This window comes from Chelmon rostratus, chromosome 13 (assembly GCF_017976325.1).
Source record: "Chelmon rostratus isolate fCheRos1 chromosome 13, fCheRos1.pri, whole genome shotgun sequence".
Classification (NCBI taxonomy): domain Eukaryota; kingdom Metazoa; phylum Chordata; class Actinopteri; order Chaetodontiformes; family Chaetodontidae; genus Chelmon; species Chelmon rostratus.
This window is the reverse complement of record NC_055670.1, coordinates 19,896,983-19,924,634: the sequence shown is the minus strand read 5'-3', so window position 1 is coordinate 19,924,634 and position 27,652 is coordinate 19,896,983. Positions and strand designations below refer to the sequence as shown.

Genomic DNA, 27,652 nt, shown 5'->3' with positions numbered 1-27,652 from the left:
GGTTTTGTGCTGGATGACATGCTGTAGAAGGAGGCTCAAATCCACCTGCTATGCTGAGCTTTTGTTCAGTATGTAGACCTGAATCCATGTGATATGATGGATGTGACATGATATGACAGACGCACAAAGCTCACCACAACTGTTCTTTCTGGGGGTGTTCAACGAAAAGAACGCTTATTAATGCCTATGTTACCTATTTCACAGCGTATTTTAAATGGTTGGGCTGATAAGGTGTGAAGATGAGCATTCACAGAGGAAGACTACATTCTCCGGGCAAATGACTGCATGTTGTAAGAACGAAATTCTCTAAATCCCGACATAGAGATGAGAAACATCACTGAGCAGTTTTCAATTTGTCTGAGAGCTCTGACTTGGCTGAAGGGTCACATATTACCTTCACGACAAGGGTGGATAGTGCCATCTATCAAATACCCTCCAAGAAATGGAGATGGAAGTTTTCTTGCAGACACAAGCAGTCTGTTGCAGATTGGCCAGGACGTGGACTTAGGTGGTGAAGAAGGGGGGATGGGCACGGGGAGGAGGACAGAATTAGAGAAAGCAGGATGGGTGGGAAAGAAAGAGAAACGTAAGGAGAGAGCAAGACGGGGATTAGAAACCCTCTGAAAGGCAGTCACTTAATTTCCTGGCTAACCTGGCTATGATTATCTCCTGGGTGGGAATGGAACGTTTGATGTCCTGGGACCAGACTAATCTTGGTGACTAACCTCCACCTCTCATTTCCTGTGGATTAGCTCACTCTGCTACTTAATAAAAAAAGGTGGAGGTGGATAGATATTAACCTACAGTGAGGGAGAGAACGATTGTGTCTCTCTTTCTGCGTGAGACTGTGGAAACTGTCCTCAATAGAAAAATGACAGCATTGGTCATTTGTTCACACATTTTAAATGAACTATGTCTGTGTTTTCCTGACAGGGACACCTCTTGTGGCCTTTTGAATGATGGCTGTTGTCTCTGAGCATCAAAGGTGGAGTTAAGTAGACTGATGTTGCTGTGGTGCCAGTAAACCTTGTAAGAAGACAGGGGTGAACGAGGGGTGTGACTATGACGTGGAAAACCGCCGTTCTCATCTCCTTCCAAAAGTCAACATCAGATTCTTTGACCCGTGACCACGATCATTCTGTAACACTGACGGAGCGGCTGAACTTGGGAAAAACAGACCTGATCTGTTCTATTCAGCGGGTGGATGTTCCAAACCAAAACCAGAACCAAAACATGATCAGAAGACACTAACATCTGTTGTTTTTCTAAGTTTTAGCTGTCATGGTTTCGGAGGCACTGACAACAGCGCCATTGCCCTGACAGGCTACCAGGTCAGAAAATATAAACATATTTTTTACGTTGGAGGACTTGTTCCACTGTGAGAAGCCTCCACTATAGCGTACGATCTGGGAAGCAAATTACATGAACGGTAAGGATTGGAAGGAGGGAAGAAAGGTGGAAAAGATGAACAGTGGTAGTTGGATTAAATGGAGGCAGAAAGATAACTGAAGAGAGGAAAACAGGGTAACTTCATCCAGGGCTGTTTATTAACTATCAGTATCTTCTCTTATTATGAGATCAACAGATGAAGCAGTGATGACCAGTTGGCTGTGTTTTCCTGCCTGTTTGGATTGATACTTTGGTAAAGCTGAAGGTGACACAGTGCCTCCAACAATTTGGGACCTCATGATTGAGGGTTGTGAGCAAATTCACAGAATGGCTGCGAGGAAATGCAAAACCCGCAAACACACACTTTTACATCACTAAAAAGCTGCAAATTAACTAACAATTTTCCAGTTGCCAAATTATGCTCAACAGTCTTTCCCTGATTTTTTTTTTTTTTTTTTCTCACCAGGCTTTTCTCAAGAGGGAAAGCCTGAAGTGTTGCCAGGTTACCGGCCAATCTGACCAATGACATGTCACTTGACCCTTCTCTCGGCCAATGCCCGGTCTTCAACAACCGGCTGGGCCCCAGCTGGCCAATTAGCTCGCCTCTTAGTGTGGAGCTCGGCCAATGAAAAGCCCCGGGAGACTTCTGTTCATCTGAACTCACAGATGGGAGGACAGAGAGGGAGAGGGGAACAGGAAGAGTGTGTGTGCATGTGTGTGTGTGTTTGAGAGAGAGAGTGTGATGGACTTGGCCTGAATTCTCAAACTCTATTGAGACATCTTCACTGAAGAGGTTGGCTAGTTTTGAGTTAGCAGTTGGAGACAAATCTCTCCATTTAAAGCGACCAATGGGAGAATTTCATAGCTAGTAGAAGAAAAAAGGAAACCAAACTGCAAGATTTGAAGATGAAGGCTGCTTATTCTTGATTTCTTAACACAGGATGTTTCCTGCAAAAGCTTAAAAGACACTTTCCTCAACACCACCTTTTTAAATCTTATGATAAAAATCACATTTCAGTTTTTGTCCAGCTATAAATCTGTTCCAGTGTGCTACAGTAGTCTGTGGTTGTGACTGTTAATATGGATACGTTACACATAGCAGCGCTTCAGTTCCAACTCAAGTTACTTTATTTTCTTAATCCATTAAGCCTATTTTATTGAAGAGCACTCAAAAGTAAAGTTGGCAAAGGGTGAAATTTCCAGTATCAAATGGAAAGGCCTAAATGCTACCGGCTTGGAAAAAATTCAGAGAGCTGTGTACAGAAAATAGCACAACATGCAGAGTGGAACTTGAAAAGCTCTCCTTGCCTCACTAGTTACACTGATTCAGAAGGAAAATTCTGCCAGCATTTTAGCAGTATGTCTATTTTTTATCACAAAAAAAAAAAAAAACATTAAGTGAAACTGACTTTCTTTCAGTCAGCATTTCAGGCAGATGTATTAAAATGCCACAGTTACATAAGCTGCCCCTCTCTCAATATATCAGCATGTGACTTAAATTTCCTCTTTTTCTGTACAGCTCTTACCGAATCTTTTCCTGAAACACACTCTTCCCCGTGTTTAAAGATAACACTTTCACCCTTCATATCTCTCCCAATTGCAATTTCACTTGGCTTTATTGGCATGGCTGACAGGGAAATACAAGAGAAAAGTGACAAATAAAACAAATATGTGCAGAAAAATGCATAAGTGGTATGTTTATATGAAGGCATTCATCTCTTAATGCAGGGTGTTATGCTATAGAAACATGCAGCATCCATGCAGAGCATTAAATTTACACAAAACAAGCCATCACTCTGTACACACATACCTAGACAAAGCTGTGTGCGTGTGTCTATGTTTGCCTGTTGGCAGCTTTGCCAAATGTTGAACAGAAGTCATGAGAGTTAAATAGAAATCTAGATTTGATTAAACGAAACATCAATACTCATGACTTATGAAATAAAGTGGGTACTACTTCCGAATTCTATCCATTTTCTGTGCCCTCTGATCATGAGCAGGGTCGCCTATCCGAGCTACCACTGGGCAAGAGGCGGGGTCCGCCATTGGCAGGTCACCACAGGGCTAATTCATAGAGACAGACACCCGTTCACAGTCACATTCTCCTGCGGGCAGTTTAGTTACCATTTTAAAACGTAAAATCTACACAACATGACTTCACATGTGGCTCCCAGGTAACAGTGAAAGGAACAAGAAGGTTTTAAGGGCTTCATGACCCAAAAATCTGGGTTGGAGATTGTGAAAACGAAAATCAAGGGTCCAGATGTATAAACAATGCCAATGCACAAAAATCATGCATATGCACACATGAACTGGCGTATTTCAGACCAGATGTAAGCACTGTTTGCTAGAGCCAGATGCAGGTTAAAATGATAAGGTGGGGATGAAATGCATCAATATGGCGAAAGACCTTGTCATTAAAGATTGTTTCTTCAGGTTGTTTGCAGATTTTGCTGATTGAGTTTATATTTTTTGCTTTTCATTCTTACATCAGAGCCGTCATTTCCTTATGTTCATGCTTTTTTCATTCATCCTCAGCTGTGAAGGAGTTTGAACAGTCTGTTGCAGCATGGGCATCACTGATCTTTCTGACATTTAATAACGACAATTAAGATATTATCACTGATGATGGTTTGTAGGTTACATGTGATGAATTAATGATGTGCCAGCTGTATAGCCACAGCCGTGTGTAACAGTGGCGTGTAACGGTAGCTGTAGGAACTGCGCAGACATGAAACTGCACTTCTTCTTTGTAGAGGTAAGATCTTAAGCCCAAGCCCGACCCGACCCGACCCGAATTTCGGGCCGGGTCGGGCCTAAAATGTTAATCATTATATTCGGGTCGGGTCGGGTCGGGCTTCTCTCTCGCTGACTTTTTTTTTTTTTTAATAAATATATTTTTATAAAAATGTATACTAAAACGATACTAAACGACGGAATACTTGTTATAAAATAAATAATTTGGATAAAACAGAGAAGGCTAAACAGGAGCCGCAGAGCCAGAGCATGCTCTGCGCACGTGAACGTCGTCCTCTTAAAATTCTTACCCTCCGCAAGTCCACATCTGACCTGCTGGTATCCCCGATATGGAGCAGCAAGAAGTGAAGGATAAACTAAAGACAGGGGAACTGAAAAGGCAAACACCCCCCAGTAAGAGTGAGGTGTGGAAAAGCTTCAAACTTGAAAATGCTGCAGAAACTTGCGCTGATAAAACTTGCGTCTGTGTCTATTATCCATCCGTCATTGTTCTTCTTTGTCTCTCTGCCTCTCTCTCTCTTAAAGTGCCGCGCTGAATTCTTAAGGACGTACTGCTGCTGTGGTTTATGGCCCAATTTTCAACCCGTCAAAATGACGGACGGCCTTAAATTTTTCCCGTCAACTCTTAAAAAAATCCGTCAATGATGGAAAATTGTCGGTTAATGTAACCTCTGCGGACACAGAAATATAAAAGATGCAAATGTTTATACAGTCTTGTTTAACTTAGATTTCGTTACAAAAGACAGGCTTTAATTTGTTATCATAAATCACCCCTCCTCCTCCCGAGTCCTCACAAATAAAATATGAAATTTCGGGTTTGCTTCGGGCTCGGGCCTGCAAATCACGTTAATTGGTCGGGCTCGGGCTGGGTCGGGCTTTAATACTCGCGGGCCTGGGTCGGGTCGGGCTGGATTTTTTGGGCCCGATCTTACCTCTACTTCTTTGCCCTTCTTTACATTGAGAAGTGTCTCTCGTCGTGGAGCAGGCACAAGCAATGATATGATCAGGAGTGTTTTAACATCCATTTCTGGAGTGTGGACTATGGGAGTGGAAATGGGCTCATGCACGCGTGTCCAGTTAAACAATAATTGAGATTTATGCAACAGAGCAAGCATTGCTTTATGAATCTGAGTAAAAGAAGGCAGATTTCTGTTATTGTGCATGCACTCAGTTTTAGTCATGAGTCTGCACAGTTTAAACTACTGATGGTGAATCCAGCTCATACTCACTGCTGTTAAGAAATGTTTGTCACTGTTGGTACAGTTCTGTTTTGTCAGCGTCTTGTGCTGACGATAATCCCTGCTTGTGACCAAAATCAACTGATGTTATATGTACAGTATTTTAAATACCTCTGCAGTTTCTTAACTAGGGGATAGCGGATGTGTCATATACAAAAATGACACCAACAGTTCTGCAGCTTTGAAGTATTCAACAGGAGGTTAAAAGGGCATGTTTGTGATCCTGACCTCTCTCCCTGGCTTTCCAGCACATTCTCTTTTCTCCATATGACTTTCAGGTGACTCCGTCTCCCACTCGCTCACTCAGTCTCTTTTGACATCCAGACTTTCTTAAACCTGCTCTTATTGAGGAACTCACAGACTCTTGTGACTATATGACTCTCAATCTCTCCTCCTCTCTTTCCCTCCCATCCTTTCCTCTCCATCTCTCAGCATTGCTTATCTACCAGATGACTCACCATATTTCAACGTCAGATATTTTCTCCCTCAGAAGCTCAAGAGCTGCATGCTGCTCTAAGAATCGCTGACAATCTCTGAATACACACACGCGGGCACACACTTCATCCTCGCCTGCTCACACACTGCATACAGCGTGCTCACAGGTACACATATTTGACACTTAGAGGTGTGCATGTCCTCAACAACGCAGCTGAGCCAACAATCGAGGAAAAACATGTACACGCACACGAGCAAACACACACTCGGGCACACGTGCAAAGACACACTCGCGCACACGTGCAAAGACACACTCGCGCACATGTGCACGGCAGTTGGCTATCTGTCCTGTCCACAGTGCAGTGGCCACTGTTGATAACACTCTCCACTGGACCAAAACTCATCACTCTTTACACACATACATGGACAAGGCTTTGTGTGTGTGTGTGTGTGTGTGGGTGTCTGTATTTGCCTGTTGGCATCTTTATCAAAGCCTGAATGGAAGTCATGAGAGCTAAATATAAGACTAGATTTGATAACATATAACATCAAGACGCCTAAGCTAAACCTGAAAGGAATAAAACACACGCACACAGACGCGCACACACACACACAACTAAACACACAACCATAACCATGACCATGACCACAAATAGGTTTTCCGAGAATGTGACCTCTACATAGTAAACTGTATTATTCCAACCATTTCTGCCAACAGCGCTGCAACAAGAGAGGCTTTCACACTAGATTAAAGGATAATTTCTATTTCTGCATGTGATATTGATATGGCCCTTTGCTGAATATGCTTAAGAACCATATGAAAACACATGCACACACTGGATCTCTGCGAGCAATTGTGGGCACTGTGTGTTGAAAAATGTGTACTGTGCAGTAATTTATAGGACTTATTCTAGGGTTAAAGTCAGTTCAATAATGTGTGTTTTTGTTGTTTTATGATTTTTTTTATTAAAAAAAGCTAAAGCCATGTCCATGTGTATTCATATTTTTCCTTTATGGCTTAGTCTGACCTTGTTCGTAGGTCCATATTTGAGCTGGAGAATTGAGTCCTGAAGCAGGCCACACCTGGGCAGGATGCTAGTCTGTCATAGGGCTAACACATAGACCTCAGACAACCATTCACACATTCATTCACACCTACGGGCAATTTAGAGGTGCCCATTGACCTAACCTGCATGTCTTTGGACTGTGGGAGGAAATCACAGCATGTACGCAAGAACAGAGACAGTATGCAAAATCCACACATAAAATTTGAACCCCGGACCTTCTTGGTATGACAGTGCAAAAACACTAAGCCACCATGCTACGCCATCACCTGAGCTGCGGCATCCTGCACTTTTGATGCTTATAGCATCCCTGGGTGGGACTTCAGTACCACCATATTTTTGTTGTACCTCCATGTTACAGATGTGAGCTGTGCTGTCCGAGCTGTAATGTGGTTATGCAAAGACATCACTTCCTGCTACTGTTTCACATTAAAGACTGTCCAACAACAAAACAGTGAACAGGTTTTTATTGTGAAGCAGTTACCAAAAGGGAAGTCTTAGTCACAAACGCTAGAGACTGACTGCTAGATCCATGTTTGATAAATAGTAGTGTACATTGACATTTGGGGCCGTGTAAGAAAAGTTTCTCCCACAGTTCATTAAATCTGCAGCCACCTGAAGGCAGCTGGACAGATTTGTTCATAAATCTGAAGCCTCCGATGTAAGAAGTGTAAAATCTGAGTGCAGTGCCATTTTGCACAGACTATTCTGTCTGTGTATGTGGAACACAACGGATTAAAGCGGCTCATCTCATCAATTACAACTGACTTTTCTTTTTTTTTTCTCAAACTTTCTAACAAACATGGTGTTGGATGTTTTATTCTCGATATGCATAATGATGCAAATACGGCTGCATCACATTTTACAATATGATGTGACAATTTATGAGATCAGATTTGTAGTGCTGTGACCAAATTGTGCCGCTGTCAGGACAAGAATATGATTTCCTGAAGAGCGTCTGTGCATTTGTTGAGCTGCTGTTTCTTCCTTATGATTGGCACAGCTGTTTCAGAGCTATGAGACGAGTGAGATGACTGGACATTTTGAACATAAACCAAAATAGCAGGCTTGCTTGGAGATGCACACACAGTGTATGCAACCAAGACCTAACCGATATGCACTTGTTGTTGATCTTGAACATTTAAAACTTGGTCCATGAGCTTTCTTGTTTTTGTTTTTTTTGTCAGTTAATCAGGTGCAACAGTGGAAGAGAGGTATGATAAAAGCAGCAGCGACATTAGGCAGAGGTTGCTGTTCTTAAACAACCATGAAAAGAAGCAAAAACTTCTTGTGGTGTGCAGCAACTGTAACTCCTTGTTTTGAAAGCTAGAAGTCCAAAGTAAACTTTGACAAGGTTAGTGGCTCATGTGCAGACAATTAAATAATAGAATAAGGAGTACTTCGATGTTTCATGTCAGGGCCTACATGTCAGATTTTGTCTCTAAGTTGGGACTCATGCACAAACAAATTACTGAAGTGTCAAGCGGGGACCCTACAACCACAGATCCATGACCAGATCTGGATCTTGACCCTAACTTTATGAGACCAGACTGTAGGGAATCATGCATGTTAAAACAGATAATAAGTCATGACATGTTGACTCATTCTGGCCTGCTGGCAGAGAGAAGACATAAATCACACATGTCAGTGAGAGAGACTGTGTATGTCTCTGTGTGTGTGTGTTTAAGAGGAAATATGTGTATTCAGACATGCTTCCTGACTTCTGAGTTCATGTGCGAGCATTTGTTCATTCTTGCATGCACTGTGTGTGTGTGTGTGTGTGTGTGAGTCTGACATATGTCTTCATCCTTATATTCTAGTGAGTGTGTGTGTGTGTGTGTGTGTGTGTGTGTGTGTGTGTGTGTGTGTGTGTGTGTGTGTGTAACAGACATTCAGCCGTCATCAGACCAGCCAGGCACCAGTTCCAGACAGCGAGGTCAGAGTCATTCACTAATCATATTAACATTCCTCCATAATGACCCAATGCATAACTCTCCCTTTTCAGTCTTTTTCTCTCTCCCTCCATCCATCTGCCTTACTCATGCTTTCCATTTCACCTCCTCCATTTACCGTCTATATTTATTTCATGATGTTATCAACTTCTTCACCTCATTCTTTCTGCTTGTCTTGAACTATTCTGCCCATCGCTGACCATCAGCAGTTCTCTCATTTGTTGACTTTACTACGGTTTGTTTTTCTCTATTTTACCTCCCTTCTCATTTTCCCTTCATGGATACTACACCTCACTCTCTTCAACTGTCCTCTCATTTCCTCAAATTAAATCTAGTTCTGCCTTTTTTTTCAATCTCGTCTCTCGAATGACCTCGTGTTTTCTGTCCCTGTCTGACAAACCAGTAGGTCACCCAGTTATCATGGCAATGATGAGCAACATGTGGAAAGGAATGACAGTGGGGTTCATTATCACATTATGTCATTTATATATTTATACTACCATTTTTTGTATCATTTCATTATCAGAAAAGTACAACTTCAAATGTGGAGAAAACATTTTGCATTATTGGTTTTGTTCATTCACCTTTTTTTTTTTTGGTCTTGACATTTTAATTTGGAGAAAAAATGTCTGTTGCGTTCCCCAAGGTCAATGTACTGGTGAACTGGAAGTTGATGTTCTTCTATCTGTGGGTCGATTATATATGACGTAGTGTGTACAAAATGAAAATGTTTGTCCATGTGTAATGCAATGCTATGTTTTTTACTGATCAGCCCTGAAGGAAACTACATAAACTCTGGGTCATTACTAGACCTGAAACAATTAGTGAAATAATTGATCAAGAAAAAATATTAATGCAACTATGAAGATAATAGATTAATCATTTGATTCACATGTCAAACATGCTCTGGTTCAAGCTTCTCAAATATGAGAATTTGTTGTTTTTCTTTTTCAAATATGACTCTACTCTGAATCTCTATAAAGTTGTGAAGATTTTTTCTAAAATGTTTGAACATCTTATGCACAACAATGAATTGGTTAATTGAGAAGGCAATCTGCAGATGAATCAATAATGAAAATGATCATTAGTTGCAGCCCGAGTCATGGCAGTTGTTTAAAGAATGTCTGGATTTGGCTGAAATTAACATGATAAAAATCTTAGAAACATTCACAATTCAAACAAAAGCTGTGGTCTGGTGTTCAAGTCAGTAATAAAGCATTGTGAAGTGACAAAAACCGTGCTTCTGTGTTTCCATAAGAAGATTGATTTTCATTCAGAGATTTATCCCAACAGTCATAACATTTCCCCCCTTGTTACACAAACATCTTTTCACTGTATGGTCCCAGAAAGGAGCACAACCCTGCAGTTCTGATTTTCAACATGGAAGACTCTCAGATGTGAGCTCCAAGATTCTCTGGATCACATTTTTTGCAAAGGACAGCAGCAATTCCATCAGTGCGGTGAGTCTCCCTGTTGCAGTGTGTTGCAAGAGGGTGACAGAAGTATGCTCTCTGTAGGTCAGCTTTGTGTTGTTTTTGGTTTTCATACTTGCTTGGATAATGTGTGTGCATGACAGAGAGAGTGTGTGTGTGTGTCTATGTGGATCTCTATCAACACCAGGTTTGCTTCTACTGTTCTCCAGCCAATTCAAATGGAGGCTGTGTGACTTGGCTTAGAGCAGTCTGACTCAAAATGGTTATGCACTTGGCGAGCTACTTTCATATGAGCCTGAAGTTAACTCCTCACCTCACCACACCACACACACACACACACACACACACACACACACACACACATATATACACACATAAACATACAGCATAATGAGCCTCTTATGGAAGACACCTTCACAGGGTTTTGATTATTCTTCAACCTGGAATCACTTTGGAGATTTCTCTGAATTTTCTCAGTTACTACATGTGCCATTACACCGCCCCACTCCAGCACACACCCACGCACACATTAATGCACACACCCACACACACACTGTCTTACTCGGCCAGTCGGTGTGAATGATTTAACTGTTAATGGCTCCAAATCTCTGACGATGAGTCAGTCGTTAATAGCTCCAGTCAGTCATAACCACCGAACCTTGTTTAAGATTACCTCATGACTCAGTGTGTGTGTGTGCGTGTGCGTGTGTGTGTGCGCACGTGTTAGTTTAGTTCAATGGTGCAGTGGTCCACGGGGACGGAAAAAGAGACAGAAGGAGAATGTAGGAGAGCAGAGGAACAATAAATGTCTGAGCATGTGAGTATCTCCATTATTGACCGAGCCAGTGAGAGGATGTATATCATATCTGTAGTGTGTCTAAGTGTGTCTACGCCAGTGGCAGCAGACGCAGCTATGTGTCTGGGTCCACTGAGTCGGCACTGATCCCATCTTGTCTGACTTGGGGATTACAACCTCCTGACCTGCTGCTGGGCTTGCTCTCATACATCAACACACACACATATTCAGAAAAAAGCAGTGGGATATAGAAGAAAGAGGGAGGTGGGGAGGTAGAAACGGTAGTAAAGGCAATAATAAAGGACGTGGAAGAATGTTCAGAAATATTCACAGTAAATTAGTTCTTCCCTGACTTTAATGCTGTGCAGAACATTTTCACTTGAGGATACTCTATAAAACGCACAGTAAAGCTTTACTTAAAATAAATAAAAAAAATAATAATGCTGCGCACTAAAAAGGAAGGCTTGTCAAATATAGAATATCTGCTCTCTAACTGCCTTCTATTTGCCTCTCCTCTCTTATTTTCTCTGTCCTGATTCCTCCTTTTCTCTGTCTTGCAGTTGTTCTGGACCATCAGTGTAAGCCCAGTTTCCTCTCTGTTCCATTAGATTCAGCACTTTCAAAACGTTCCAAGGCTCGACATGCCCTTATAAGGCCACGGTGAGTAACAGCATTGGGCTTAATCCCATGATCGCTCAGGAAACACCACTGTCTGACAGCAAAGTATGTATTTTTCTGCAATCTGCACATGTGCACGATCACGTCTTTGCATCTGAGTTTGTAATGCGCGTGTTTTTCTCAGGGCGATGCTGTTTGTGTCAGTCTTGTCCCACATAACCTCTGCAAACCAGCTTATCTTAGTCATTCAGATATCTGCTCGCAAACAGTCTGACAAATCGTCTTTGTTAGCATTCACTTCTTTATCCACTCACTCATTCTTGTATTCACTGAAGCCTGTAAGGGAGCACAGGTCTTACCATGCTGTTTCTGGAATAATGCTGATTTGTCAGATGATAAATTTACATTGGAAGTCCCCAGAGGTGCCAAACACTAAAACCGTATCCAATTTGTGCAATGGGTAAAATCTGTAATGTGATTCAATTCTCAGTCGAATCTGTCGGCAAAGTAAATAAAGAGCCTTTTCTGCAAAAATGCTTAGTGCAAAGAAAGTTCCCACAGCAGAAAAGTCCCTCTCACAGAATTGGGCCGCAGTTAAATTTAAGTTAATTACACTAAGGCTGCATTCAGACTGAGAGAGAAACAGAGAGAATACGATCTGAACAGTGCTAATGTGTTTTTCCATGAGAAAACCTGTGGTTTAGTGTTTGAGCTTGGCAGTGTGTGTGTGTGTGAGTGCGCGCTTGGATGTGCAAATGCAAGTGCAAGTGCAATCTGCACGCGTGTTATAAGTGTGCTCATGCACTTCATTTCATGTGTCTTTTTCCATGTATGCACTTGATTTTGTGTGTGTTTAGATGCTGATTAAGCAAAAAAAAAAAAAAAAAAAAAAAAAAAAGACACATTAGACCTCTTTGAAATGCATCCCCTTCAAATCAGCAGGATTAGAGGTTCAGTCTGCAAGTGTGGTGTGTGTCTGCTGCCAGCAGTGCAGTCTTTGGTGATTGGGTGATGTGGTACAGTATATTCCAGTGGATTTATGGTCACCCAGAGCTGGCATTAATAACGGAGTCTGGAGAAATACGGCCTTGCTTGGCAGTTGGGATTCTGAAGATCAAAACTCTTCACTTTTACTTCTTCTCGCTTTATTTCTCAAATGCTGCTTTTCTCGTTGCACTTGCTCAAACAGCAAAACGTACATACATCTGTGCGTTGAGCATTAGGTTTGCTTCTACTTCAATCTTTCCACTGTGCTCTCTAAGTGCTTGAACTCTATGACAGGAGGCTATAGTATGGTAAATGGATGGATCTCCTAATCATCTCAACCAAACAACAACAACATTTTATTCCCCAATGCCAAATTTAATAGAAAAATAATGATGCAGACCTCTTGAAGAGGGAGGAACGGGAAACAGAGATTTAGAGAGGGACAAAATGCTGAAAGAACATGAACCAAACTGAATGTGATGAAAAACTAGATTAAAATGGAGAGATAAGAGAATGTGTTGAGAGGGAGTTCAAAAACAGGTTTTATGTAGAGCACAAACAGCTCTCTTAACCCTGTCTGTAATAACAAAGAGCCACACTCAGCTACAAGGTTTACTGCCGTCTGTTCCTTCTAATGGAGAGTTGGGGTTCGATCCCCTGGCCGTCCACCTATAAAACACCCAAGGTAACGCAGGTACTTCTATTTTATAATGGCTGAAATTTCATGAACTGTTTCGAGGTCACAGAGAGAGAGAGCGAGAGAGAGCATGGAAAGAAAGAAAGAAAGAAAGAAAGAGGGAGGGCAAAGGGGTTTGTCTCCCCAGCATGGCTATAAAATGACAAATATATAAAAATCTGCCAAGTCTGACTCCATGGTATGAACAAAATATTTTGTTTCAGAGGTTTGTGGCACATTTGTGAGGCCTAACTTTATGGCACTGACATGACAGAACAACTTTTATCCAAGCACAACCTGTTACTGGAATTATTACCTATAAAGGCAGATTTATGCATAATATGTGGTCAGAAAGTACGATGCCACTTTTCTTAATGTGTGGGATCAGTACTGCAGCACATGGCTTTAAAGGTGAGAACAAAAACAACAATTCAACAATTGAACAAAAGTGCTTTTTATATGTAGTAAATAAAGTAACTATTTCAGACTCTAAAATAAACTTAAATCTACATCCCAGAGGTATCAGTCGTTGGTAACATCCTTGGTGGTGCTACACTAATCCTGTACTGCAACATTTTTCAGTTCTTGGTTGTTGCAGGTATTTTTACTTGAAGTTAGTGGTGAAACACATGCTGAGTTGGACTGAAGCCAGGTTAGTGAAGAAGGCTTCACTGTCTGGCCAAAAACAATGGTTGGTTACCTTGTTTATGTCTTAAGGATCACTATCCTGCTGCACTGCCCTAAAACTACATATAAAAATGGCCACCTTTTATGCACTGTTCGTCCAATATGCAAGTAGATGTGAACAACATCTTTTTATGTTTATATGCAGGGGTAGAGATACATGCACAAAATAACACAGCACGAATTACATTGTGGAAATGTGGATATCAAAAAAGTCTTTGGATATGCCTGCCTTTTCAAGAAGGTGGATGAAAGAAGAATGGAGCAGTGGTCATGTAAAGAGATTAGTAGGAAAACTGTCTTTTTTGGAATAAGGGCAAAAAACGGAATATATTGTGCATGCAAAAGTAGTCAATGAAAATCACGTAACTGTACACAATATGTGATGAGTATTAATATAAGCTTACTTGCACGTGAGAAGAATGATCTTTTGCTAAATATAGAGAATATAATTGCACACCAAGTTACAAACACGTGAGGTAAAACTCCTCTTCATTATATTAGTTCAAAATCCACAAGAAAAAAAAGTAATCAAACCACAAACATTAAGAATCTGCAACAAAGGTCTTCACAGTGAGAATGATCTATGAGAATATCACTGAATGCAACTGCAAAAGCTTAATTCACGGTCAAACATAATCAACACGATGAGACTGAACTCTGACAAAGAGTGAGAAATGTTTTGAAAAAAGTGTCCTGAAGAATCAGAGACCTAACCTTTATTCAGCCTGCTGCTATTCAGATATGCTGAACCGTGGCACTATTTCATTCTGCTTCTACAGGATGGAAAAACTGTGTTCATTGTTAGTCATGGGTCTCAGTGGGTGATACTCATGACTAATGTACCCACATACACACAGATTGTGCCACTAAATTGTGTTATCTTTGTGAAAAGGCTCTCTGTCTTTGCCAAGGTCAACACTCTGTGTCAGTGTCCCAGTATCACTAACCTACTGAAATTGTGTCTGAGGCAGTGTTCTCAAACACAGTGTCAAGATCATTAAAAGGAAAGTTGTGGGAATGATGTTTCTCATTATATGGGACATACACACAACTGCTGAATATCAGGTTAATTTTAATTGAGCTGAATGATTCTATTGTAACAATAATATAACAATGCATTGTTTTGCACACTGAGCACATGTTAAATGTGTGAGCAAATGGATGAAAGTGAGATGAGAGAGTTTGAAAATGAGCAAAAAAAAGTAAGATAAAAATAAAAAAGGTTATGGGAATCGCATGCTGGCATTTCCCCAAATTCTATTGTGAATCAGACAATGGCGCGTCTGTCTCTGAATGGTGACAAGGTTAAAAAGAATATTGGAGCCAGTACAGAGGACTGCAACCTTGAACCAAGAGACAAAGAGAAATTCCAGAAACACACACACACACACACACACACACACACACACACACACACACTACAAGATGAACACACATAAAAACCGAGAGGCCGACACACAAACGCACGCTAGTCTACATACAGCACAGGACCGGACATCGTGGTGACAGTACAGGGAATTCAGTCTTGATCAACAGGATATGATACAAGATCCTCTTATAAGCGCACATGGGCGACATTCGGAAGCAGCACAGATGAGCTGCCAGCTTCATGACCAGGAGCATTTTACCATTTCTGATCTTCAAACTGATATTATTCCACATGATTCTCCAGACTTGTTGAAGGCAATAGTGAGACCTGCTTTTAAATATTGCCTGCTTGTGATTACCTTCAGAGGAAAGCAGACAAACAAGGGCTGAGAGAGTTACAGAGTGAATGAAGATTGTTGTGCTATGGATAACTTCTGTATTAATGACAATCACAAAGATACATATTGTTAAATGTTCAACGTACAAAAGTCAAATCCATCCATCTATCTATCGCGCATATTTTAAAACGGTTGTTGCTAAGCTCCGCTGAAACACACAAACAAGTGAAGCTGGCAAAATGTATGACCCAACAACAAACCTTAATTTGGCTGAGCACCATTTAAACTTCAAAGGTTAAAGCCGCAGGTCTCTAAGTTTAACTCATCTATACTGAATTCTTGGCAGAGCGATTTAGCAACAAAACAGTGAACTTGTCTTGGTTTTGTGGAGGATCTCGAACAAAAATAACCCATGAATATAGTGTTCATGAGAGTAGTTAGTTCAGATTTATTCACACTAATTCATTGTTATGGACATGAGCATGGCAGAGAGACGTGACTTATGGCCAGGCTCTACACTTATTACTTTGCACAAGCACTGCATGTGTGTATGCCTGCATGTCTTTCTGTGAGCGCAGGAGGAATGGAATATTACGGAATATTAAATTAGTAAATAAAAACCTTCTGACTGTCTGATTTCAAAGCCTCATTACATGAAGAGAACATTACACTGACTGGAAAAAGTAAAGCACTGCAGGGAATAGCTGGCTGAACATACAGACTCACACACACACATCAGCACAGGATTGTGAGTGAATGGGGAAACAGCTAAGGTTTATTTTCCAAACTCACAAATCCCAAATCTGAGGCTCGTGATCTGACGGCTGGCCCGGGAGGACGTTTCTGTGAGCTGTTTGAATGTTCTCCCTCTGTCTTTGTGGGTGTCTTCCAAAACTCCAAAGGTGCGAAAATCAGATCAAATGCAAATACTCTGTAGGTTAGAATCTGAGAGTCAAAGTGAGCGTTAGCCCTTTCATAGATTGTCGACCTGGCCAGGCTTGTACCTCCACTCTCGCCCAGTGCATGCTGGGATGCTCCAGGCGCCCTGATGTCGAATTGTAGTCACAGATACAGAAAACAGGAAGAATGGATCAACAATGAACAAATAAATAAAATCAACAGTCTACAGTCCAATTAAATGATTTATTCATGCACTAACCTTTCAAACAGACATCCTTCAGCTTGCAAACAGACATACTGAGGACAGCACATGTGCTGTATAACAAAAATAAATGCATCACGCTTCTAGCATGATAGGAACTTACTTTATTTTGAGTGCTGTGCTGCGAGTGATTTAGATTTGTTTGAGGATTTGGCACCCATTATGCAAAGTGCAGTTGAACATGCTGATTCAGTATTATTTTGGATCAACATACGGTGATAAAAATGAGCCAGTATCACAAACTAATGACATTATGCAATAATACAGATTCTGTACAATACTTTTATAGCTGTTTTTCTTTCCTGTTGTCAACAATCTATAGCTACCATGAATGGTTAGCAAACTAAAATGAAGGACAATTCATAATAAAAGGCAAATCGTCCCCCATCAGCAGTCTGCAGCACGGCCAAACAAAACAAAAAACTCCAGCAAAGTTCGTAAACTGAAGTAAACATCCTCTCAGTGGCTCTTTACCAAACCCTCCAGTAAGAATAAGGCTACACCAGAAGCCTCCTCAAGACAGCAAAACAAACAGCACATAAAAATGCAACTACAAGTGAACCACTTGGCCCAACAACTGTGACATGGAGGACGCAGTCATGATGAGAGGAGGGCTGAGTGAGCTCAGCTCTGAATTCAAGGATTGAGACTCGATGCGGCTCACATTATTAGCACTGTCTATGCTTAATTATACATTATTAGTACTGTCTATGCTTTTAAGGGCAAAGTTGATCTGTGGACTTCTCAGTTTCAAAATGGCAAACTGACACACTTCTCAGAAGCTCATGCTGAACAATTTTGTGTGCATTCGGATGAAGTGGCATCAGAATTTGACACTCATTTTCACAAAGAGCTTGGCATAATCTTTCGATGACATTTGGTCAAGGCTCAAGATGCTTTTTTTTTTTTCTTTTTAAACAAATGGTGTGGACATGGACATAACTGCAAAGAGAGACTGAATTGCAGGCCAGGGTAAAGGAGTCCACTTTGAAAACAGGTGAAGTGCTGCGAGGTCAGGAGAACCTAAGGTAAGAGGAGGCCCGGAATAAAAAATGCAAAGAGAATCCTGGGACTCAAACTAAAGCAGTAACAGATACGGCGAGAGTGGAGAGCAGATAGGTGGATGACAAAATGTACCGTTTTCCATTTTGATCACAAACACCTCAAGAGAAAGAAGTGAGCTCTCTGCTTTTCCAGTTGACGTTCAGTGTATATACAACAAATACACAACATTTATCAAATCTGTAGCTGTCCATCATCTCCTCTAGACTAAAACATATTTCACTTGAGGAATATTTACGGTTGGCTGAAATACGAGAAAACAGATGAAATTAGCCTCATGGTCTGCTGACACCACCACCGCTCAGCTTCAGTTCTCCGGCAGTAAACACGCAGCATTTTTTTAAAATAACAGGAATTAGAAAGAGGACATGGAAAGGGAGACAAAGACTCACACGGATGTGAGTTATAGAGACAGATCAACAGATGAATCACTGTCTTGTCCTAACTTTGACTCCTATTGGTTAGAATTGGAATAAAGCACTCTCACCCGCCAGAGCAGCTGACACATTTCTTCTTTGTCAATAATGGTGGGGTGGCTTTGACTGGGACTTAGGCAGCTTAATGGCTCATTTTAACTTCAACTATTGTCATGTGCACTTTGAGAGGGGCGAAATTAGAAAATAGACAAAAAGGGCAGAGACGGAACAGAGATAATTACTCTGAATCAGTATCTAACGCTGTCCAAGTCAAGTTGGACACTTTCCAACTTCTTCTTAAAGCATATGTTACAAGACTACAGTTTACTCTAATGCAAGTCACACAGCTTTTGACTGTTCCATTAACTCTGTGCAAATGAACAACTCTTGCTGATCTATGGCCAAGTGAAGAAATCTATCATGACAGCAACGCAGAGCTCAACAACACTGAGACATTTTACTGTGGAGGAACTCCCTTTGAACAACAGTGAACCCACAGTGAAGTTATCATAACAGTATTAGGGTACAAGAAGGGGGGGAATCCGCGGCTGGGTGTTTGTTTTTCATGCACACTACCAAACCTTTATTTCATACTAGAGCAGGTACAAAAAGGAGTGCACGCCCAGAAAACTCAAAATAAAACCGTCACCAGTCAAAATCAAACAGCGCAGTCAGCAGACAGCAGCCCCACCTCTTCTTCTTCTTCTAAATCTAAATCAGAAGCTTCCATCTATTTCACTTTGCATCACAGTACAAAATGCCATTAGTAATTAAAAGACTAACTGCAAATGAACACACATATTTAAGCCCAAAGTACGGGAAAAACTAGATGAAAGCTTTTCATTCTAATTAAATTCTATAATAAAGGCTGTGTCACACCGCCCACTAAAACAATTGGCTTCCATACACCCTGTGTAGGACTGTGTACGAATGTGAATGTGTGTGTGTGTGTGTGTGAGTGACAACAGCAACAGCGCCCTGTTGATTTAGTTCCCTTCTCCTTAGGGAGAAAGTCTGTTGTTGTCTTCCAGAATACACACACCCACCCACAAGCACACAATGCACTCACTCGGAAACAAACTTGTGGTGTGGCTTTTGTTGCTTGATAATTGTTTTTAGGCGAACATAATTTTGCTAGCGGAGACAGCTAACCCATAACCATGAATCAATGAGATGGTAATGGAGCCATAGGGGGAAAAAAAATAAAAAACACACTCTGTATACTGTGGCAACATCACATGAGGAACTCTCTCACCCGCTCTCTTTTTTCATCTCACTCTCTCCTCCACACTTCAGTTTCCGTTGCTTTTACTTTTCATAGTCAATCAGCAAACCCTATACAAAAAAATAAAAACGTCTTAAAGAGAAACAAACAAACTAATAAAAGTGAAATTGAATTAGTTTGCAGTCGGCTCACCTCCATAACCATTACTTCTCCCTCTATCCTTCCCACAGAAAGCCAGTCAGGTAAATAATCGCCTCTGCTTTAATTAATAAATGCATCATCCTTAATGAGAGGGGCTTGTGAGGCACTGTGGCAACTGCTACTGGTCTGTTTTTCTTTTGATTCCCCCTCCCCCCCTCTTTTTCTTTTTTTAACTTTCAAACTTCAAACTTAATTTCCACCTCTGAAGCATGCTAATTGCTCTCCCTTCTCAGCTTTATAAACAACAACAAAGTTTTCTCATTTGGAGGCAGGGAGCGGTGTAATGTGTGGCTATCGATCGCAGGGGAAAGGAGATTGCCCCTGGCTGGTCACAAACCAAATGACTTTAAGATCTGAATTAAAGTGGGCCAGGTATAACTTTGGATAAACACACTGTGTGGAAACAATGACAAAGGCCCTACATTTCTGAATCATTCAGGGTTGGGTTCAGTATTTTCTTACATAAAATCGATACTCATGTCAGTGCACCCCAGAACCCCGAATAAATCCAAAATAAACTACTGAGTAGGGCTGCAACTTAGAATTGTTTTCACTATCAATTAATCTGCCGGTTCTTTTCTTGATAAATCGTTTGGTCAATGAAATGTGGAAACCCAAAGGCATTCTTTAAACTGGTACTTGTATCCAACAAATGGCCCAAAACCCAAAGATATTAATTTTAGGATTACATACTGGTCTTTTAAGTTATTAAATGGTCTTACCCCTTTAATACATCTCTGATCTGCTGACCTGGTACGTACCCTCTCAACCATTAAGATCTGTGGATGGAGCACTGCTGGTTACTACAGGTCACGGTTTGTGACCAAAGGCGGATAGGCTTTTTCTATCAGAGCCCCCACACTATGGAACTCTCTGCCGTCTGAATTCAGGCTCTCAGAGTCCCCCCCTCTTTTAAATCTCATCTTAAAACAGTTTCTTTTCTGGAAGCTTTTGGAAATGTTTGATGTCCGCTTCATTTAGATTGTTTTAATTACTATTTATTCACGTTTATTCATTTTATTGTCTGTATTTCCCTGTGTTAATGTTCATGTCCTCAGGTTTTTCCAACTTCAGCTTTAATCGTGTCTGTCGTTTTAAAAAAAATTGAACTCATGTTTACTTTTAAAGAAATTGCGATTGTTATACGTGCCTTGATGATAGACCTTCATTTCTTTTAATCAAAAAAGTTTGGGCCAGCTGTGCAAAAACTACATGATGGGATCACATTAAATCTGGCGTAGCCTCTTTAAATTGATCCGTTCCAGGACTGATTTTAAAATTCTATTACTAGCTATTACAACACTGCATGGCCTGGCACCTGGATACATTATTGAACTGTTAAGTCTGAGGTCCTGCAGCTGTGCCCTTTAAGCCATTCCACAGTCAAAGCTAAAGACCAGCAGCGACCAAGCCGTGTCCTTTCCTGCCTTCATGCTCTCAAACTATCTGCCTGAGGAGATCTTACTTTCATCAAAAAGCTCAGTCCAATTATAGTTAATTCTACTCCCTTCTATTTTACTCATTTTTAATCAGGTTTGTTTTATATCCTGATTTGTTTGCACGTATTAGCAGTCCACGCAATCCGACAGAAGGACAAAGCACCAGCATTTCATAGGTGGGAGCTAAGGGATACTAATGTTTGCAGTGAGTGACTCCACCTGTTGACACAAAATGCTGTGGTGGCACAATGTTCTTGTAACCAAGAAGATCACTAATTGAATTCATGCATTAGACTTGGTTATTACATTTCAACTTCTACTGTACTAACTGTCCCTTCTGGCATATTGTGGCTCCTTCATGTCATGCACATTAATGTAACGTGCGCGCACACACGCACACACACACAAACACACAACACAGAGCCCAGATTTATCGAAGGCTCTCCTCCTCAGCACATAAAAACCCCGAGGTGTATTTTTCATGCCTAAATAAAGACCACAAACATTTATTTATTTTGCATTCTCCTTTTAACTACACCACAATGAGGTCTGACAGTATCCCGGTACAAACAAGTGAAGCTTCTGACTCTGACTGAAGATCATGCTGGAGTGGTTTAACTGTGATGTGCTGCAATAAACCTGTCCATTTGTCATAGCAGATTAATTTTAGCTCCATCGTGAAGAACTCATTTTGGTTGCTCTGGGTGATTTTCTTTCTTCATCAAAAAGCCATGGAGGCTTAAATGTCATGGTGTAGAGAGAAGAGGCAGGGGAGATATAGGAGGCACCTGACTTTACAATTGTAAAGTTGGTTTTAAAGTGAGACTTAAAGAGATCAGACTGAAAAGACAAACTCTACTCAATGATACCTCCACCGAGTCCCTGAGAGAGCACTGATTAAGACTTGTTTTTGTTAACAGGAGGTGTCTAAAAGGGAAAAACAATAACATTTTGTTATTTGTCTAAATGAGGAGCCTGCAGTTGGCTGTGTACCTGTGTATCACCAAAGAGGCGTAATGTTCACTTAGCTAATAAATATTTTAGCTTTTTAGCATGACGTCAATCTCAGTTTCTGAAGGCAGTTTTACCCATGTTTGAATATTCACTGACGAATGAAAGTGTTTTATACAAAAACAGTGTGAAAAACTCAACAGTGATACAAATGGTTTGGCGAGAATTAAAAAACCTGAAAGAAATCACTAGGCTGATACTAAGCAGTTAACATCTGACAGGCCCTCTTTATGCACCTGCTCTATTAACAAAGTAATCTATAAAAACTCAAGTACAGTCTCAAGTTCAGGAAATGCTATTCTGTGTGTGAGGCTAACGGCGTCCCTTCTTCCCGTAGATGATAGAAAATGTGCTTGAGATGAACGGAGAGCTTTCCTGGGATGAAATGGATTTCTGTATGTCCTGCAGCGTGTTTGGCTAACAGAGCTAACAGCTAATGGAGCTAATAGAGCCAACAGGCCGAACATCTAAGAGAGGTAATAGCTTACACCCAAAGGAGCTAATAAAGCTAACAGAGCTAACAGCTAATAGAGCTAAACACAGCAGGATGGAGAGTTTCTGCTCAAAGCAGCATACAGTGTTAAACAGTGAACTGCAGTTAAAGTTTATGGTAAATAAATGTACTGAGTACTTTATCTGAGTAAAATGTGAAGGTAAAAGTACTTTGAATGCTTTTAATTAGCAACCGTCCCAACATTTTGACATTGGGACGGTTTAGAATCACTTCAAGACATTGAAAATTGTTGAAGTTAGTCTGCAGCCCGATGCTATTAACAGTAACGATAAACAGCTAAAGCGAAAGAAATCATGAACAGCCAGGAAGAATAAACACATTGCCAGTGTCTGATATAGCAAAGAGATAATGCAAAATAACTGCAATGTCAGAAGTCTACAAAAAAAATTTGATAAGCAGACATAATTATAAACGCAGTAAATTTGCTTAGCAACAGCAGCAAACAAAGTCACTGCCGTGTGACACCTGGTGCCAGCGTGGGAGGTGATTTCTTGTAAGCACATTGATAATTTACCCATTATTACTGCATCACAGATGTGTTTCTGAGCTTCTTCCAGCATGACTCAGACAGCCTGAGCTCAGAAGTGGATGTGTGAGGACGTGATTATGATTCTGTGATTTGAAAAACAGTACCTGCAGGATGACAAGTGAGTAAAGTCTCTGCTTTATCTCCTCTCTGTCTCATCCTCAGTGAAAAGTGGATCACATCGAGTCGTATCAGCTCAATGCCTACAGGAGCCATTCACGTCAAAGAGCAGCTTGCAACTGACAGCTAAAGGGCCTTGATCACTAGACAAACGCAGCAGACGAAGAGATCTTTCTAATAGCTGATAGGGAATACGAAACCTCACAAATACGCATATAAACACTTTACAGAGACGCTGGCGTGTACATACAAGCACACAATAAACACCTGGTTATCTCATTGAAACTTGATGATGAGCAAGTTGATGAATGTTTGACCATGTGTTAAGAACATAAAATGCTTCAGATTAAGAGATTATGATGCCAGTCACCTGACCTGCGTGTCTGTGGACTTGCTTTTCCATGTGAATGTAAGTGCATGCGTGTTTATCCGAGCTCCTCACCCTGTGTGCCTCGTTTTCATGTCCTCTGCGGCGTGGGTCCAGTTCTTCATAAGGCGGCACCATTCCTTCTCTCCTCGCCTGCTGGTATTCTCTTCTCAGCTGCTGGATCCTGTCCACGCTGCCACGCAAACACACAGGACGATGCAAACAAACGCACACATACACACGGAGGAACACAAGCAAAAGCACACAAAGTTGGTTAGAGAGAGACGAAGTCAGATCATCACGGGCTAATCAGGCTAAACTCACTTCACTTTGGGATTCAGGATCTTTTTGCATTTTGACAGAAATCATGCTCACTGAGCTGACACACTGCAACTGAGTCACATCAGTGTCAAGCTAATATAAAACACTCAGAGAACTTTGACTGACATCACTGCCGACCAGCTGTCCTGATGATGAGCTGGCCAATAGAAGCCATCTGTTTATTCAAACATCAAATTCCCCTGACAGAAGTTGTGAAAGTTCGACTGCAGAGACTACACAGGCCCACCTGTGTACACATGCACACACATGTACATGCATGCAAACCCATACTACACACATGCACGCACGTACACACGACGATCAATCTCTTGATCTGCCTACATCTATATCTGTTTTTCCATCTTTTTCTCTTGCACAAGCAAAGAAAACAAAAACATCAATCATATGAATATTCTTTCTCTCTGTCAACAGAGGAAATATTCAGCATATCAACACTGAACCGCGGGAACCCTTGTGAGTCATGCACATACAAACAAATCCACACACCCACACATAATGGAAATGTGGAAAGGCATATCATGCACATGTATGTATCCATATGCACCATTAGAACTATGGTTTGCAATTTCCAAGTCAAGCTAATGGAAGGAAGACGAACACACTGATACACCATCAAGCGATTCATGAAAAGTCAGAAAAAACGCCACACACTTTCTCACTGTCTCTGAGGCAGTGACATGAACTTTTGTTTGTACCACATTTGTTTGTATTTGTTCCCCCCGTTCCCCAAGCCAAAATATATTTGTAACAACTGCAAATCTTAGCACTGTGCTAACCCTGACTCAAGACTGGGCTACACTTACTGTTGTTCCCACTGCTAGGGAAAACCCTGTAAAGTCTGGTCTGGAGTGGGATAAATATAATAGCCAATCACCATACACACAAAATAAAGAAATAAACACACTTTGGCTAAGCTCAGGTTTGTGTTTAACCAACCATCTCACAAATATGCAAGTGCACCTGAAAGTGTATGCACTTACATTTCAGAGCCATCCTTCTCTGATTTAGCATTGCTTGTGTGTGTGTGTGTGTGTGTCCTTAGCAGTGTTCCTGTCTTACTACAGAGATTAGTGAGGGAAACACACACACATGAACAAACACACACTTACATCTCCAGGGTTAGGGTTAGACAATGATGCAGCATATTCTGGTTGCAGGCAGATTAGCAAACAGACTCAGGGAGGGAAACAGTTTACACACATTTCAAAGGTATAGTTTAGATTCCATCCTCTAATTTGTATCAATCACTACTGACTATCACAGAAACAGACCTGCTCTAGTATTAGCTAAAACTAATTAATTACTACAAAATGATGTCTAAACTATCCTGAGAACAAAACCCTGACAAAAACATTCACGTCTTTCATTCCATTACGTCTCTTTGAAACCATAAAACCAGAAAGTTGTGTGAATAACTATTATAGCCGCAGTGCACTTTTCTACCTGGTCTCACATCTCAAATCGTGTCTATTGCATCTGTTCTCATAACAGAAATGACAACAAATTACTTTTTGCTAACTGTGTCACTTCTTTTCATCGGTACAAACAATTTATTTGCAATTCTAATGTTAATTTGCAATTATATTGAATATACAACATCATTTAATGCTTACACTGAATATAGAGCACTGCCCGTCTTTCATTTATTCTCCTTTTCCAACTTCACTTTAGGCATGGGAGTGACATTGTAGACCGAGAGAAGCTATTTATATACAGCATATAAGGCACAGAGAAATGCATTATAGTGAAACACAATCTAGTCTCAGTATGTGTGTGTCTGTGGCTGAGTGTATGTGTGCTCCATATTCTAGCCAAGGAGAGTAAGACAGCTGCGTCAGCAGCAACACACAACATCTACTGTGCAAAGAGATTTGGAGCAGAGTGAAATCAGATGCTAACTGCTCTTAAAGACTGAGCAAAACACATTTTTTAGCCTTGACTGTTCTGTTGGAGTCAAATGTTTCCTTTGCAGTTAAGTTTTTACAAATGTCTGCATCAGTTTTATTGAAGTGGCATTAAATTTGATCATTATTAACTCAATCCAAAAGTATCTATTTTTTGTTCCAATCAAAATGTGTTATCACATTTATCCCCACCTTATAACAGTAACCCAGAATGTAGGAGGCAGACGTATAGCTCAGGGCAAGCTGGCAGATCATGAGAGGCATAACACAACATAACATAACAGAAATGAACATTGATATTTAGAGGCGATCGATTTATATCCACCATCTTCCCTTTGCTCCTCGCCGTCTGACTGCCCCTTTCTGACTGCATCTAGGAAAGAGGGAATGTCCCAAATAAAAAGGCGACTGGGAAATCCTCTCCCTGCCCCCTCAAGACAGATTGATCAACAACATATTCTGCATCAAGAGCTACCCATAACACCTCACAAATCCTCATTAAACTGGATGTCTCTTAGCAGCCTTCTTGTCAGTGTCTTTATAGGTTTCTGTTCCACTGCTGGCTTCTTCTGAAAAGTACGAGTGATGAGTGGCATCCTATTCCCGTTTGTTAGGACCAGTTTGGATGAATTGGAAATTAGTGAGAGGGTTAAACGTGAGAAATGGAAAAAAGGCTTAAGGTCTGTTTAAACATAACTTGCAGTGTATTTTAAAAGTGGCACGATTGCATATTAAGTCAGTGGAAAGACATAGGAGGATTCAAACAGAGGCTGAAAAATGTTCAACTTCAGCAAAAAATTTGCACGTATCCTGAAGCTGTTGTAGGACGATGGCGAAATGTATTCTATTCTGTTTTATTCCCCTGCAGGCTCTGGTCTTTTCTGTGCTTTTTTGCTGTGCTGTTTCATGTTTATGCATCACAGTAGAAATGGTTTGTGTCATAAAGAGCTCCAGATGATACACACCTCACACTCGCATACACACACATCTAAACACCACCTCACCCTCAGCTCCATTTTATTGACAGAGTGGCAGGGAGGATAGGGTGGTAAAATTTACACAACATTCATTTTCTGTCCACAAACACATGCATGCACAAAACGCGTGCGTGCACAAACACACACACACAAACACACACACACACAAAGGGTACTTTACTCGATTTATGACCCCACATAAAAGGAAGAGGGTGGGCTCAAGACGGAATAAATATGATAAACAAAGACATAACACAACACTCACACAAACATACACATGCATACAAATGTTTCCATGACCACAGGCTGAGGAAGCTATTGATTAGCTTTGGAGAACCAAGCCACAAGAAAAGCAGACTTGTATGACTTCACTCTTTTACTAGCTTGCAGTCATTAAACACCAATGGGATTGGTTCATCTGGTGGTAGCCTGAAGGCGTAGCATTGTTCTGCGCTTGTGCATGATACATGACTCTGTACATAAAACATGTTCGCAACTGAAATGATTTCATTCTTTAAGTGCTTTAATCTCTGAGTATGGCATTCATTGTGGAGATATAATGATGAGTCATGTATCAAGCTTGCATGTTTCAAAATAAAAGCATGAGCCTTAGCTTCGGTCCAGCTACAGACTCATCTTTCTTTCTCT

The 27,652-nt window shown here is 40.9% G+C and overlaps 1 protein-coding gene across 3 annotated transcripts in view; it reads right to left on the bottom strand.

Moving 5' to 3' along the window:
- The window catches only part of pard3bb (par-3 family cell polarity regulator beta b), a 205,779-nt gene that overhangs the window by 33,045 nt on the left and 145,082 nt on the right, over positions 1-27,652 (bottom strand). For all 3 annotated transcript variants that reach the window (XM_041950832.1, XM_041950834.1, XM_041950833.1), the window contains one exon: positions 23,857-23,974. In XM_041950832.1, coding sequence (XP_041806766.1) covers positions 23,857-23,974 — 118 coding nt within the window. The remainder of the gene's footprint in view (positions 1-23,856; positions 23,975-27,652) is intronic.